The sequence below is a fragment of the Anomaloglossus baeobatrachus genome, chromosome 1 (genome assembly GCF_048569485.1).
Source record: "Anomaloglossus baeobatrachus isolate aAnoBae1 chromosome 1, aAnoBae1.hap1, whole genome shotgun sequence".
Taxonomy (NCBI): Eukaryota; Metazoa; Chordata; class Amphibia; order Anura; family Aromobatidae; genus Anomaloglossus; species Anomaloglossus baeobatrachus.
In genome coordinates this window covers 618,882,405-618,900,223 of record NC_134353.1, presented here as the reverse complement: position 1 = coordinate 618,900,223, position 17,819 = coordinate 618,882,405, and the positions used below count along the sequence as shown (strand labels likewise).

The window sequence follows — 17,819 nt, the reverse complement described above, 5'->3', positions numbered from 1 at the left end:
GGATACAATTTTCAGATTTACATTTTTATTAATGTTTAAAAAACCATGTACATTTACTACTTTACACTTCACAATTTGCTACTTTGTGTTGGTATATCAAATAAAATCCAAATAAAATATATTTAAGTTTATGGGTGTCATATGAAAAAATGAGGAAAGGTTCATGGGGTATGAATACTTTTTCAAGGCACTGTTCAAAGACATAGCAGTTAGTACCAAAAATGGCAAATGTTGACTCATCAGTCCACAATACAGATTTCAACTGATAATGTCTTGTCCTTGTGTTGCTTGGCCAAACAGGTCCCTTTTTTGCAGTCATTAGAATGGGGCTTCTTTTCTTTGATAGCAATTTGACCATAGTTGCAAAATTAAAAAGGTTGAAAAAAGACCTAGGTCCATCAAGTTCAACCTTCCTCCACCAATTATACATTTTTGTCACTAAATCAAATAACTGACAATGTTATGTGTACTGAGGAAATCATCCAGCTCTTTTTTAAAAGTTGCTATAGTGTCTGCCATAACTACCTACTTATTTTTTTGGTGTGATTGTCCCACCTGTGGCCCGTGTACCTGGTTAGCAGCCAGCACGCTGTTTGCTGCCTGGAAAGGGCTTTGTTAAAGTCCCCCATCTCCAGGACTGGCAGATATGTGAAGGATTTCCTCGGCCCTTAAGGGTGTGCATCAGTGTGATGGTTAGCTCCAAGTGTGATCGACAAACTGTGCTTGCTAGCATGCAGCGGGTCTAGTCCCATCATCCCGCATTACAAATACATTGGGATCACATGATCTAATCTCTCTTTTTATACACCCTAAAATCTTGTTTGCTTTAGCAGCTGCTGCTTGACATTGAGTGCTGCTGCTTAGCTTACTTGTAACCAGAATACTCAAGTCCTTCTCCTGTTCTGGAGTCCCAAATTCACTGTATATGTAGCAATACCATTACTCCGTCCTAGGTTCATTATGCTACATTTATCAACATTAAATTGCATTTGCCAAGTTTTTGCCCATTCAAACATCATATTCAGATTATTTTGTAATATTGTACTATCAAGGTTAGTTTTTAATTTCCACATAGTTTTGTGTTGTCAGGAAAGACTGTCAATTTATTCTCAATCCCATCCATTAATAAAAAAAGATTAAAAAGAATTGGTCCTTGCACAGATCCCCACTGCTAACTATAGCCCATTTAGAAACTGCACCATTTAAGATTACTCTGTTTCCTATCTTTTAGCCACTGCTTTCGGAGCTTCATTATAAGGCTGTTATGTGATACAGTATCAAATGCCTTTACAAAGTCCAGATAAATCACATCAGCTGCATTACAAATATTCAGATTTGCACTTACCTCGTCATAGAAACCCAACATGTTGGTTAGACATGATTTATCTTTTGTGAATCCATGCTGGTTATTATATTATTCTTTACAATATACACTGACAAGCAAAAGTGTAACAATGTTTTAAAATTTCAGGCTCCATAACTTACCATCAACTACAGCTTTGAGAGTAAAGGCCGCTTTACACGCTGCAATCTCACTAGCGAGATCTCTAGCGTGCGTACCTGCCCCCATCGTTTGTGCGTCACGGGCAAATCGCTGCCCATGGCGCACAAAATCGCGCGGACCTGTCACACTACTTACATGCCTAGCGACGTCGCTGTGACCAGCGAACCGCCTCCTTTCTAAGGGGGAGGTTCGTTCGGCATCACATCAACATCACTAAGCGGCCACCCAATCAAAGTGGAGGGGCGGAGATGAACGGGACGAACATCCCACCCACCTCCTTCCTTCCTCATTGTGGGCGGCCGCAGGTAAGGTGAGGTTCCTCGTTCCTGCGGTGTCACACATAGCGATGTGTGCTGCTGCAGGAACGACGAACAACATCGTACCTGCATCAGCAACGATAATTGGGAATAGGGGGGCATGTCACCGATTAGCGTTTTTGCATGTTTTTGCGATGATTTAAAATCGCTCATAAGTGTCAATCGCAACGACATCGCTAACGCGGCCGGATGTGCGTCACAAATTCTGTGACCCCAACGACATCGCTTTAGCAATGTCGTAGCGTGTAAAGCAGCCTTAAGACTAAAGGCTGCTTTACACGCTATGACATCGCTAAAGCGATGTCGATGGGGTCACGGATTTTGTGACGCACATCTGGCCGCATTAGCGATGTCATTGCGTGTGACACCTATTAGTGATTTTGAATCGTTGCAAAAACATTCAAAATCGCTAATCAGTGACATCCCCTCCCTAATCTCAATTATCTTTGCTGCTGCAGCAGCGATATAGTTTGTCGTTCCTGTGGCACCACACATCGCTACGTGTGACACCGCAGGAATAAGGAACCTCACCTTACCTGCGGCCTGCCAGAAATGAGGAAGGAATAAGGTGGGCGGGATGTTACGTCCCGCTCATCTCCACCCCTCCGCTTTGATTGGGCGACCGCTTAGTGACGTCGCTGTGACGCCGAACGAACCGCCCCCTTAGAAAGGAGGCAGTTCGCTGGTCACAGCCACGTCGCTAGGCAGGTAAGTAGTGTGACGGGTCTGAGCAATGTTGTGCACCACAGGTAGCGATTTGCCTGTGTCGCACAAACGATGGGGGCGGGTACGCACGCTAGCGATATCGGTAACGATATCGCAGCGTGAAAAGCGGCCTTACATTTATTTTATAAACAATCCTCTTGGCTATCTCAGGCACAATTTTGACTTGCAGATATTTAGCATATGAGTAGATTAGTTATGCAGATACTTATCTGCTGAAATCTTATCGCAGGTTTCTTCTACACGTTCCCAATGTTGGTGCATGCTGGTTGGCTCACTTGGATAAGTGTACAGCTTTTTATTCAACTCTACCCACGAGTAACCCATCTTGTAGGATACCCTGATATAGCTCAGCACTGAGATCACTGTTGCAACTCACCTGCTCTGAGCCAAACATCAGATTATGGGATCACCAATGATGTCCAAATTGAATTGGACCTTTTAGATAATAAGCGCTTGGAGAAAGGAAATGCACATTTATTGTGAGCAAAATTAGTTTCTGTTTATTTGCCTGTTCACACATAAGTTATAATAATTTACAAACCAATGTAACACTGCACAAAATTTTTCCACTGGAAGTTCACCAGTTGCCCCCCTTCTCTCAGACGCGCATCAATTATGACCTAGAAGTCTCAGAGACTAAGGTGCCCTTTGCACACTACGACATCGCATGTGCGATGTTGGTGGGGTCAAATCGAAAGTGACGCACTTCCGGCGTTGCCCTCGACATGGTAGTGTGTAAATCGTTTTAACTATGATTACCGAGCGCAAAAGCGTCGGTATCATATGATCGGTGTAGTGACGGTCATTTTCATTATTTTGGCTGCTGCGATGGTACGATGTTGTTCCTCGTTCCTGCGGCAGCACACATTGCTGTGTATGAAGTTGTAGGAGTGAGGAACATCTCCTACCTGCGTCCCGTCTGCAATGCGGAAGGAAAGAGGTGGGCGGGATGTTTACGTCCCGCTCATCTCCGCCCCTCCGCTTCTATTGGCCGCCTGCCGTGTGACGTCGCTGTGACGCCACACGACCCGCCCCCTTAGAAAGGAGGCGGGTCGCTGCACAGAGCGACGTCGCAGGGCAGGTAAGTGCATGTGAAGCTGCCGTAGCGATAATATTCGCAACGGCAGCTATCACAAAATATCGCAGCTGCGACGGGGGCGGGGGACTATCGCGCTCGGCATCGCAGCATCAGCTTGCGATGTCGTAGTGTGCAAAGGGCCCCTTACAGACTTAGAGACTTGCATATAAGATAAGAAAATATTTAAACAAAAATGAAACCTTGAATGTGAGATTATGAGACTGGTATATACTAAACAAATTGTACTAAATGTACTAATAAAGTATTAAAAATATAGAAATATAGAATACTATTAATCCTTTTATATCACCACCATCGATCCTAATCAAGTATCCAGCGCCCACCGAACTTGACAGTTCCTTCAATTTCCTGATCCATTAGCCTATTTTTCCCTTGTTTCTTCCAGACCCATTTGCGCCCATAACAGCCTAGTCTATTGATTTTTATCTTATCACTCCAAATCACCTCCAATTCCAATTCTAATCTTTTGCTTTCCACTTTTTTTACTTTTTTGTAAATTCGAACTGACTCTTATGATGATATTGAAGTTGAGGCTTCTTCACCTTTTTTTGGGACACCATTTCAGACTTGTGTAACGCATGTCGCAGGGTGCTTGCATGGACGTGTATGATCTCATTATTAAGAAGCATAAGAGCTACCTCCTAGTGCTGTGTTTGTAATGCCAGAACAGATAGATCTTGTGATGAGCCGACATGCTGATTCCGATATTTTGCCTGGACGTTCATCTCGTGTCTTTTGAATGGATGGTTTGTATTCACATGTTAATTTTGCAACTGTCATGGCACTCACGTGATTGGCAATTTTCTTGGCTGAGAATGCTATCGATGAGCTGGATCATGGGTCCCCAATTCCAGTCCTCAAGGGCCGCCAACAGTGCATGTTTTCAGGATTTCCTTAGTATTGCACATGTGATAATTTAATTACCTGCACAGTTGATGATTCCAACACCCATGCAATGCTAAGGAAATCCTGAAAACATGCACTGTTGGTGGCCCTCGAGGACTGGAGTTGGGGAACCCTGAGCTGGATGATGCTGTTTTTTTGGAAAATTGTCTTCATGGCTTCTCCGCAGTTCAAACTAGTGATATTTCACTTGATAATCAACACACTGAGCTATTAGGGAAGTGGAGAACAGGTTGTAATTTGTAGTTTACAGGAAGAAAAAAGAATTCCACCACCAGGAGTGAAAAAGGAACAATGCATTGACATGACAAGAATTTGCATAACTAATCATATGCTACATATGGCAGTCAAATTTCTGTATGAGATAGCCAACATGATTAAAAATAATAATAGTCTATAAAACAAGGGGTGTCTCACGTTGAAGCTGTAGTGGATGGTGAGATATGGAGCCTGAAATTTAAAAGTTCCAAACATTGTTACCCTTTTGCTCATCAAAGTTTGTATATACTGTAATGATATGGCTCACTCGGCAACACTGAGATAGGAGGTGTCTTTAAACAAAAACGTCCAGTCTGCTCTATTAAAGCTCCCGAAAGAAAGCCATACAAAAGGAAACTAAACAAACGTTCTTTGCTGGAAAATAGGATACACAGTCCTAGTCCAGCGCACAAGTCCAAGCATGGAAATTTCACACAGAAGTACTTATTACCTCCACACACAGACAGCTAATGATTCCATTTGGACTTTATGTTCACCATACCCGGTGTAGGGATATATGGGCAGCCAGTCTCACCCATCTCTCTGACTGCTCGTAAACCTGGCCCTTTTCAGCCCTATTAACCCTCTCAGTACTATACATACTGAAGCTAAGTTCCAGGACTACATCACAGAGGAGAACCACCTCTGTGATACATATCTGCCCTACATATTTTGGATAAGCTTGTTTTAAGAAATGTCATTTCATTTTCATTATTAGCTCTGTGATTTGAATAGAACTAAATAAAAAATAACTGCTCAAACTATACTTGTAATATGTACTTTACCTCTTTCAACAAGATCTTTAATGTAGGATTTCATAAATTCTTTTTCAAATTGTTCCCGGTCTTGATTATTTTCCTCTTCATTCTCAGTATTCAAGATTTCATTTCCTTCAATAGGATTATCCATGAGCTTTACATATCTGTAAATAATGTAATGCGATTATTTGGATTTTCCTAAATTTCATCTTTATTCGAACAATGCTTAAATAGTCTCTGTCATTTCAACAAACTTTAGCTAAATCATTAATACAAGTAAATTTAAAACACTTTGTACAATCAGAGAAATATGTTTATTTCCTCACTTTTGAGACACTTCTTCAATATTGCACTATTCCTAAACTTATTGTACACTATTAAAAACAGCTCAAAACCATCTAAGTCAAAAAAAGGTGGTCTGCCAGATCACTGAAGTATCAGGTTACAGCTTCTATTAAAACTTATGGAGCGGGGAGGAATGAGGACCATGGAGAGGCACTGTCACAGGCAGGAAAACAAAGCCACGTTCTCCATCATCTAGCAAGTGTTTTATCACATGCCAGTGCTAGATTCATATCCACAATGCTCAGTACTGCAGTATAATGTCAAGCATGCTTCTGGTGCTTTTGTTTCTGCGCTTTTTACACAAGGTAAGGCCCGTTTCACACGTCAGTGAAAAACACTGACGTTTTTCACTGGTGTGTAAAACACGCACATATCCCTCCGTGTGCCGTGAATCACGGCAGACGTGGGTTGTCTAAGTGCAATCCGGGCTCCGTTCTCCGTGGCCCGTGATTGCACTTAGAGATTAACTCACCTGTTCGCGCTCCCGCTCTCCATGGTGCTGAACGCTCCCGCGGTGCAGCATCCGGCCGGCGCTGACCCCCGCAGCAGCTGCTTCCGGGTCGGCTGTGTCGTGCATCATGAATATGCGCGACAGTAATGAGGTGGCTCAGAAGCAGCAAGCTGCACGGGATGCAGAGGACATCGCTGGAGCCGAGTGAGTAAAAATTATTTTTATTATAAAAGCACGTTTTTTTCTGGCACGTGTTTCACGGACCAGACCACTGCGTGGTCCGTGGGACATCAGTGATGCCAGAAAAAAATGGACATGTCTCCGTGCGGCAATCACGGACACGCAGGTACGCCGCATGGAGACACGTGCAGTGAAAAATCACTGACGTGTGAGCAGACCCATTCGTTATAATGGGTCTGCGTATGTCAGTGATTCTGGTACGTTTTAAAAAAAGCACAAACGTACCAGAATCACTGACGTGTGAAACAGGCCTTAAAGTGCAGGAAACCATTCCTCTTTGTGCTGTGTATGGAAGACACCAAAGCAGCTCGTCTTTAGTCACTAGTTTATACAGAACTAAGAGTTAGAAACAGAACCTGTGAGAGGGAAAGCTGGTAAAAAAATAAAAACAAGTCTTATTATGGGTAGCATGCTGGCTCAGTGGTTAGCACTGCAGTCTTACAGCGCTGGGGTCTTGGGTTCAAATCCCACCAAGGACAACATATGCAATGAGTTTGTATGTTCTCCCTGTGTTTGGTGGGCTTCCTCCAGGTTCTCTGGTTTCCTCCCACACTCCAAAGACATACTGATAGGGGATTTGGATTGTAAACCCCAGTGGGGACAGTGCTAATCATATCTGTAAAGCGATGTGGAATTAATAGTGTAAATTGAGTAAAATAAATAAATATTATGACCAAAAATAATGTTATTAGTCATATGACCGTTTATTCTGAGTAGTAATCTGAAACAATAGGTATGCTATAACCTATTTCAAGAAAAAAACTTCTGATTAATTGCATTTTTTTTCAAATATTGTTTTGTTGCTATGTATTTCCTACTAATACTGTACAAGATTCAGAAAACCCTCTAAACTTTCATTTCAGACTTGTAACCTTAAACATTTTATAAATACTGAATAGTACTAGTGGTATATTCTGTAAAAGTAGACTAGTTTATCTAGTCCAAACAAGGAGCCTCATGGTTATACCTTAAAGTCTCATGAAGGTCATACTGGTAAGGGGTATAAGTTAACCCTCCAGTATGGCCAAGAGACTGCACACTCCAAAAACATGTGATTAAACAAAGGCAAAGAAGTTTTTCGTGCAATTAGAATAATTTATTAATAAAAAGTAGAAAAATACATATATAGAAAGGACATTATAAGCAAGAGATTAGGGAATAAATACCAGGGTCCCATAAATCACAATTGTAAATATAATGCAGTTAGTTAGGTAAGGTTTACAAAGAACCCAAATCATTAAAGACAGAGGTAAGGCACCAATTATAGCTTGTGGGTGGCAATTTGGAATGGAAATGGGCTGTACGTCCTATAGCAGCATAATAGCATGTATCACAATAGCCCTTATCCAGAAACAAATTAGTAATTGAAAGGCCAAATGATGACGCTAACCTATTTCAGAGGTGGTTCAGGGGAGCCAGAGACCAGAGGGGAACCTCTGATGGCCGTTTCGCGGTACGAAACCGCTAATTCCGGGAGGAGTAAGTGCGGTATTTAGAGCCTGTGCAGCCTTTTAAATGCCTGTCACACAGTCATGTGATACGAATCACCTGACCGGATGCCAAAGGAGTAAGGGGCGCATGCGCAACCAGGCAGCGATATCTCGCACAGCGCACTAGGTGCGCATGGTCGTGACACGCTGCGAGTCTACTGTAGCCTGATGTCGGGGAATAAAATATGCTGGCATAACAAAAGTGTTGTCCAGCATTATTAACCCCTTAACAAAAGGCGGCCAGTAATATTACGTCCTAGCGGTCATAGTGTTACTGCCCGTGGTCTGCTGCCAGCAGCTTGCCGCGATCAACACAAATCTCAGCTGATTTGCATAGCTGAGATGTGTGAATGCCAGGCACAAACAGAATCATTATCTGCTTGTGCCGTTTAACCCCTTAAATATCGCTGTATGCGACAGCGCCATTATAACGGCATAGGCGGTAAACATTTACTTAGCGGCCAATACCGGAAGTCACGTGACATGATCACGTGACTTCCGGTGGTTGTCATGGTAGCACAGGGTCATGTGATGACTCCAGTAGCTTGCATGAATTACTTTGGGTTTCATCCAGCCTGGAGCTGAGTGAAGCAGAAAGTGAGCATATCTGCTGTTTACAGCTGTATAGCTGTAATCAGCAGATATGGCACAGCAATTGGATTGTTGATCTATATAGCCCCCCCTTAGGGGGACTAGTAAAATAAAAAAAAATTAAAAAAAGTTTTAAAAAATTTAAAAAAAACCCCAAACCCTAAAAGTTCAAATTACCCCCCTTTCGCCCCATTGAAAATTAAAGGATTAAAAAAATAAAAAATATACACACATTTGGTATTGCCGCATTCAGAAATGCCCGATCAAAATATAAAATCAATTAATCTGATTGGTAAAAAAATTCCAAATGCCAAAATTACGGTTTTTTGGTCGCCACAAATTTTGCGCAAAATGCAATAACAGGCGATCAAAACGTAGCATCTGCGCAAAAATGGTACAGGTAAAAAAGGCAGCCTGAGATGCAAAAAATAAACCATCACTGAGCCATTGCTCCTGAAAAATGAGAATGCTACGGGTCACGGAATATGGCGTAAAACGTACACCACTTTTTTCAGACAAACTTCTGATTTTTTTTTACCCCATATAAAAGTAAACCTACGAACTCGCACTGACCTCAGGCATCACACCCACACATCAGTTTTACCATATAGTGAACACAGTGAATAACACAGTGAATAAAATATCTCAAAAAATATCTCAAAAACAATATAGTGTACACAGTTAATAAAATATCTCAAAAACAATAGTGCTATCGCACTTTTTTTGCAATTTTTCCGTATGTGGAATTTTTTTGTTGTTTTCCAGTACACTATATGGTAAAACTTATGGTTTCTTTTAAAAGTACAGCTCGTTCCGCAAAAAATGAACTCACATTACCATATTGACTGAAAAATAAAAAAGTTACGTCTCTCGGAAAAAGAATGTCGAAAAAAAAAACGGAAAGCAAAAAATAGGAACATGCATTTAAAATAGTACTAGTATCATTTCAATATAGATCAGGAACTGTAGCATTTTGTAGTGTTTAGTTTGCAGTCTACTTTATATAAAGGGTGGCTAAGAAGATCTGTTAGGTTAATTACAAGAGAAAATCACAGACACTTTTCATATTTATGATTTCAATTAATATGGCAATGAATTTATGCATAAGTATGAATTTGCAAATATACATATGCAACGTGTACACAGACAAGCTGTGGGTTGGGGTACTTTACCATAATCAACATGTTTCAGCATTTTTATTTTCTTATTTTATTTGTAACAGCTAACATATGCAGTGCTTAATATTTGTTATACACATTGTTGGGGGCCACATCTGTCAACATGTGTGATTTGTGCAATGTTTACGTTTATAGAAAAATATATAGACTTGATAAACAAGTTAAATACTTTTTTTATTTTTAATTGTTGTGCTTAAATGCTCCTGTATTTTAGCAAGTATTTTCACACAAAATGTACAAGTGCAATTTCTGTTTTATTCTCTGCTCCTTGAATGGTTTAGTATAATATTATATGATAGTGTGCGGGGGAGTGGGGAGCATCCCAGATTCTAAAAACAACTGTATATTATTAAGTAACTAGAAATAGGCCCGATGCTATCGCATCGGGAGTGCGGTGAAATTACATGTGTCACACTGTTTGTGCTTTCCAACATATCTGTTGTATGTCATCCCTCTGCATTTGTATATTGTATGTGTTGCGTCATTTGACCTTTTTGACCCTGTGCAATGTCTCTTCCTTGTTGTGTGCTATATATTGGTATTTGGTGTTGTGTTTCTTGAGCTGTGTTCACTATGTGGTGTGTCCCCTGTGTGCTGTGTGTGTTTACACTATACGGTCTCTTGTAAGCTGTTCGGACTATAATTGGAGGTGGTACATTGTTTTGTGCAGTTTTGGTGTGTGTGTGATTGTCTGTTCCGAAAGTGGACCAAAAAACACGAAGGAAGTGAGAGGATACAATTTCATGATCACTTTCTCCCTGCTGAGTGACAGCTGGCGGGGATGCCCCTAAGTTAACCTGAGTCATGGCAGCAGGCTGACTCGGGAACTCTCGCGGTGCTCCCTCTCTTCAAGAGGTTGCAGCAGATCATGGCCTGCTCTGGAATTTTTCTGGGGGGCTAATTAAATGTGTTAAAGGCTGTGTGTATTTTTACTGTAAATAAACATAATGTGTATGTATTTTTATTTTCTTTCTCTCTCTCTCTCTCTCTCTCTCTCGTCAGTGTCGCCATGTCTCATCGCTTACCACAACATCGCTCAAGGCATGGCGATGTCAGGCAAGGATGGACATACCTGGCCATGACTCCTTATTGCTCTGTGACATTGCAAATGTGTAATTTAAAACACCAACACCTCATTATACCTGGATGTGCTATGGGTAGCACACTGTTAGGCCTCTGCCACACTCACGTGAATTTCACGCACGTGCCGAGAGACACGTATTTTCCCTGCGTGTTGCGTGCAGGTAAGTACGTGTCTCTGGTACGTGCGTGACACGTGTGTTCTACGTGTGCTATCCGCGATAGCACACGTAGAATCAGTAATTATTATACTCACCTGGTCCTCCCTGCTGTCCGCGCTGCTGTCCGTGGTGCTGATCCTCGGTCTCCAGCCCTCCCGTCTCCCCGCTGCTGCTGCTGCCAGGCAGTGAAGTGAATATTCTATGAGATTAATGAGCGGCGGTCGGCAGCAAGAGGCAGCAGCGGCAGAGACAGGAGGGCTGGAGAAGGTGAGTTAATGTTTTTTATTTTTTTCCCTGACATGTGTGTTTACTCCGGCGCGTGTCACACGGGGCCGCATCCACACTACACCCGTGTGGTACGGGTGCGGGCCGTGTAACACCCGTGCTGCCGGAGAAAACACTGACATGTCAGCGCTTTGAAAATCGCACACACGTACAAACGCACACGGACACACGTTCCGTGTGGTTTTACGTGTGTGTGCCTGCTACAATAGGGTAGCATTGGTTAAAGTGTCTCCGTGCCGCCGGTACGTGTAAAAAATGACAAACACGTGCCGGCAGCACGGATGTGTGGCACAGGCCTTAGACTGGTAACAGAATTGTGCTTACTCAGACCATAATTTGGGTTCCGCCTGCACTGTTGTCCCTGGTTACCATGGCTATAATGTGGGCGAGAACTTCGGCTGCGCAACTGACAGTGCCGCAGTGCATTGTGGGATACGGTTACATCCGCAACTGACAATTATACACTGGGGAACGCAATTTTTTAGGAGTTAGGTCAGACAACTGTTCTTAATTAATTTTTGGATGGTGAATCCAGAAATGATCTCAGTTTTTCTCTATCACGTCAAGTTTTTGAACTATAGGATTTTTGTCTTCTCAAAAATATGTAAGCTACTGTACCTAAAAAGTGTTTTTTGTTTTTTTTAAATAGTACAAATATGAACAAAAAAATGAAATATATAAGAAATAGGCATGACAAATGTTTTTTAACACTATCATGTTTTTTACAAAGAATATATATATATATATATGCAAGTATTTAAGGTAAAAATGTACATTTATAGCTTTTTCTGGAGTGTTTAACTTGAGGACAATCACGTTTGATGCTCCAGCAATAGTCAGCCATCATATGTACATCCCATCTACCCTAGTAACGGTCTTCCATAACCTTCAAATCTTGGTGAAATCGTTCACCTTGCTCATCGGTAACAGCACCAAGATTTTCCGGAAAGTTGGCAAGATGGCAATGCAGAAAATGTAGTTTAATACTCATGTTGCAACGAAGCGCTTTGTAGCTCTCCAATAGTTTCTGAACAATTTCTTTGTAATTACTTGCACATGTGTTTCCAAGAACGTTCTTGACGACGTCTTTGAATGATAACCAAGCATTCTTCTCAAGTTCTGACATAGTCCCGGTGAAATGTTCATCTTTGATGAGCTGTCGAATTTGTGGACCATCAAACACACCAGCCTTGATTTTTTCAATGGACAATCCAGGAAGTGCCAACATGATGTACTTAAAACAGTCGCCGTCAGTTGGCAATGCTTTTACAAATTGCTTCATGAGACCTAGTTTTATGTGCAGAGGTGGGAATAGTGTATTCTTCCTGTCAACAAGTGGCTGATGTGGAATGTTAGGATCTCCAGGTTTAAGACCAGATCTTGGAGGCCAATTCGACTCAACCCAATGCTTTTCTCGAGCTCTGCTATCCCACATACAGAGAAAGCAGGGATACTTTGTGTACCCACGTTGCTGACCAAGAAGGAAGGAAACCCTTTTAAGGTCAACACAGATGATCCAATTGTGTGTGTCATATTTCAATAACTCAATAACTCTCTTTACATCTCCATGTTCTTCACGAAGAGAGACAGAATGTCCAATAGGGACTGCACCAAATAAATTGCCATTGTGTAGAAGGACACACTTAAGACTCCGCTTTGAGCTATCAATAAACAGTCGCCATTCATTTGGATTGTACATTGAAAGCCCTAATTCTTGTAGTAAACCAGGAATATTATGGCAAAACACAAAACCGCTGTCACACCGAAAGTACTGCAAAAATGTACTTTCTCTAGTACGAAAGTATGATACCTTCGCTCCTTGTTCAAGTAACTGTTTCTCATTCAGCCTTGATGCTAGTAATTCTGATGCTTTTTTTGATAAGCCCAATTCACGTGCTAAATCATTTAACTCGTGCTGATCAAATCCCTTATGAACTGAATCCTTGTGAATTTCAAATTCTGCATCATTGCTGTCACTGTGTTCGTCAACATCACTCAGAACTTCTAGAGATGGTAGCTGTTCGAAAACTGGCACTGGAATTTCAGCTGAATGAGACATTGGTCTGATAGCTGACGGTAGATTTGGATATTCTATTTTACTTTTAGAAGTAACAGTCTGTGGAATGACTTTTTTGCTCTCTCCACACCATGGGGATACCAAATGCCAACTTTTCACGTGTTCCTTTGGTCCACATCCGTAAACTCTCGACACACTGCTTGCACACTATGTGAGGGGCCCATGGCTTATCTTAATCACCGAGTTTTACTTTAAAATATGCAAAATATGCTTGTTTGACAAATGCACTGATGTTTGCCCTTTGAACTGGAATGGTGAAAACACCACAAATATAGCAGAAGGAGTCAGGGTTGTTTAGGCATTTACGACGAGAGGAAGAAGGTGCAGACATGATCTGAAACAAAGCAAATATGTACATAAGTAAGTAAAACACTGAGATGGAAAGTTACAAGCTTTGAAAACTAACAAAGAAAAAAAATCATAAAAGATATATAAATTACAACTAAGCGCCCAATGTAAAGAGAAAAGCTATCACAGATCGTATTTATTCCTACTATGATACATTTTTTGTGTAAAGATATTGATAATTATGACGTATTGGAAGCTGCACACACCTCTCACCACACTGTCTCAGTTGTGACTACTCTTACAAGTTGCCACGTAGCTCTATATGAGTCGAATTGTACTCAGATAACAAGTCTTATTACAGAAATCAGTGCTATTGTGCTGCTATGGCAGGTAAGTTGAGGAGGAAAAACTTGACGTGATAGAAAAAAACTGACTACATTTTTGGAATCAGCATGCCAATTTTAGTATAAATCAGTTCAAAAACCTAACTCAACAGAATTTTTTTTTCAAATTGTTCCCCAGTGTTATGTATGTGGATAAGTTAAGAAAAATATTTTTCTTTTTCTATGAAATTTACAGAACTTACTTCAGTGAGGGGTTCTCTACTAGTGCTGATGGTATTTCCACCAAGTTGTCACCACTAACCACCAGTAATTTCAAATTAGAAAGGTTGGTAAGCGCAAACGGCAGGTAGGTTACACTGTTCTTTTGCATCAGAAAGGTCTCAAGCTCTTCTAATCTGTAAATTAAAATATATTACATCAATCTAAATATTTATGAATTATTATGTAAGTTTCTTACCATATCAATAGTCTATAGATAATGATATATATAGCTTAACTCTTCTAATATTCAACTAAATCAACAGACACTAAAATGTTATAAAATTGTACTATAATAATAATAATAATAGCATCATATACTATAACTACAGTATATTAAATTATGTTAAATGATGTATTTGTCTTCACCAATAGTATTAAAATGTAACATCACTGTGACTTATTTTGATCTTAAACCACAATTACCAAGAATATAGCAAGCAAAGGAGGTCATGGTTGAAGCTCTTAACCCTCACACCTCCAAAAGTATTTTCAAACCTTACAAAGTTAGTGGGGTGATACCGTGGCACAGTCAATTCATAACAAAGCACAGGATGGGAATATAATTTCTTCTCTTCCCTCTTGTAGCAGGATCAAATCCGAATTTTGTAAAGTATAACAAATTTTCTAAACATAGTATGGCCTTATACCGCATATGACCAAATACTGCATGAAAAAAGATGTGAAGTTTACATGCCAGAGAATTGTGTCAGTATAGACAGATAGTGTCAATTATCTGTTACTGGCTTATGGAATGTACTTTTTAACGTAGTCCTTTTGTGTAGGAAAACACAGCACACACATTTTTCCCATATAGGCTCTGACTGGCCCATAGGGGAACAGGTGATTTCCTCAGTTGATGCCTTTGCAGGAGTGGGCCCCCCACCCCCTTTACAGTTATAGAGGTTTTCCCCTCAAAGTTTATTCTAAGATTGATTTTAATCAATAGATTTTGGAATAATAATAATAATAATAATAATAATAATAATTAATTTTATGTTAAAAAAAAAATGTTCCTGTGCTGAGATAATCTTATAAATATGTTCTATGTAATGTCCGTGTCTGACTGTATAGGGACATGGTCTGATCATACCACAACCTCTGTCCTTATGTTAATAAAGTTTGTTGACAGGCTGCAGTTCAAATCAACAAGCTTTATTGCATGAGAAAGATACAGTGGGGAAAAAAGTATTTAGTCGGCCACCAATTGTGCCAGTTCTCCCACTTAAAAATATGAAAGAGGCCTGTAATTAACATCATAGGTAGACCACAACTATGAGAGACAAAATGAGAAAACAAATCCAGAAAATCACCTTGTCTGATTTGGCAAGATTTTTTTTTGCAAATTATAGTGGAAAATAAGTATTTAGTCACCTAAAAACATGTAAGATTTCTGGCTCTCACAGACCTGTAACTTCTTCTTTAAGAATATCCTCTGTCCTCCACTCATTACCTGTAGTAATGGCACCTTTTTTTTTTATAAAAGGCACTTGTCCACAACCTCAAACAACCTCAAACAGTCACACTCCAAACTCCACTATCGTGAAGACCAAAGAACTGTCGAAGCACACCAGAAACAAAATTGTAGTTGTGCACCAGGCTGAGAAGACTGATTCTGCAATAGGCAAGCAGCTTGAAATCAACTGTGGGAGCAATAATAAAAAAATGGAAAACATACAAGACCACTGATAATCTCCCTCGATTTGGGCCTCCCCGCAAGATCTCACACCGTGGGGTAAAAATGATCACGAGAACGGTGAGCAAAAATCCCAGAGTCACACAGGGGAACAAGTGAATGACCTGCATAGAGATTGGACCACCGTAACACAATCACCATCAGTAACACACTACATCGCCAGGGACTCAGATCCTGCAGTACCAGACATGTTTTCTGCCTAAGCCAGTACATGTCCGGGCCTGTCTGAAGTTTGCTAGAAAGCTTTTTGATTATCCAGAAGAGTATTTTGAGAATGTCATATGGTCTGATGAAACCAAAGTAGAACTGTTTGGTAGAAACACAACTGTTTGGAGGAGACAGAATGCTGAGTTGCATCCAAAGAACACCATACCTACTGTAAAGCATGGGGGTGGCAACATCATACTTTGAGGCTGTTTCTCTGCAAAGGGACCAGAACGACTGATCTGTGTACATGACAGAATGAATGGGGCCCTGTATTGTGAGATTTTGAGTGCAAACCTCCTTCCATCAGCAAAGGTATTGAAGAGGAAATGTGGCTGGGTCTTTCAACATGATAATGATCCCAAGCACATCACCAGGGCAACAAAGGCGTGGGTTTGTAAGAAGCATATAAAGGTCCTGGAGTGGCCTAGCCAGGCTCCAGATTTCAAACTCATAGAAAATCTTTGGAGAGAGTTGAAAGTCTGTGTTGCCCAGCAACAGGCCCACAATATCACTGCTCTAGAGGAGATCTATATGGAGGAATGGGCCAACATACCACCAACAATGTGTGCCATCCTTATGAAAACTTACAAAAAACTTTAGAGCTTGGTCATTGCCAACAAAGGATATATACCGTGTTTTTCCAAAAATAAGACACTGTCTTATATTTTTTTTGCCCCCCAAACAAGCATTAGGGCTTATTTTTGGAGGAGGTCTTATTCCTGGAGAAACATGGTTGGGGGGTAAGTTTACCCCCCAAAAAAGCAGACCCCCCACTTCCCAGGAGACTCGTACTTACCAGACCCGGATATCTGCATGGCTCCCAGGTCCTCCTGTGATCTCCGGTGGGTGCTACACACCGTCCTCCCCTGCTGCTGGTTGACACACTGATGCACTCACACACACACACAGCAGATTGCAGATCGCACGCACACACACACACAGCAGATCACAGTTCACACACAAGCGGGCACACGCAAACACACACATCACATCCAGCGCTCCCAGCCGCAGGAATTGATGGGAGTAAGTCACGTGTGTCTGCAGGTCCTGTTGCAGCAGGTCCTTCCGCTCCATCGCACAGCCTCTCAGGATTCTGCTGGCGAGAAGAAATCGGTGTCGCTGGATGTAGTGAGTATATGTGCGATCCGATGTGTGTGATGTGATGTTTGTGTGTGTGATGCGATGTTTTGTGTGTTTGATCCGATGTTTGTGTGTAAGATCTGATTGTGTGTGTGTGAGATCTGATGCATGCGGGTGAGCGATTATTGCAGGTCTTGCAGCTCAGCATCTGGTGAGTATGACTGCCGGGTGCCGGCTGTCTATAATGAAGTGTCCTGCAGTATCTGTAACTTTTTTAGCTGCACGGACATTTCATTATTGATCCGCGCCTAGGACTTATTTTCTGGGGAGGGCTTATATTTAATGCCGAAAATGCTGAAAATCCCCACTAGGGCTTATTTTTGGGGAAGGGCTTATTTTTGGAAAAACATGGTAACAAAATATTGAGATGAACTTTTGTTATTGACCAAATACTTATTTTCCACCATAATTTGCAAAAATAAT

At 41.1% G+C, this 17,819-nt stretch overlaps 1 protein-coding gene across 1 annotated transcript in view; it reads right to left on the bottom strand.

Annotated features, from left to right (window-relative positions):
• Positions 1-17,819, bottom strand: part of LRRC2 (leucine rich repeat containing 2) — a 694,508-nt gene that overhangs the window by 8,807 nt on the left and 667,882 nt on the right. Inside the window, exons 7-8 of the mRNA XM_075318763.1 lie at positions 14,338-14,490; positions 5,593-5,729 (exon numbers count right to left, since the gene is read on the bottom strand). Coding sequence (XP_075174878.1) covers positions 5,593-5,729; positions 14,338-14,490 — 290 coding nt within the window. The remainder of the gene's footprint in view (positions 1-5,592; positions 5,730-14,337; positions 14,491-17,819) is intronic.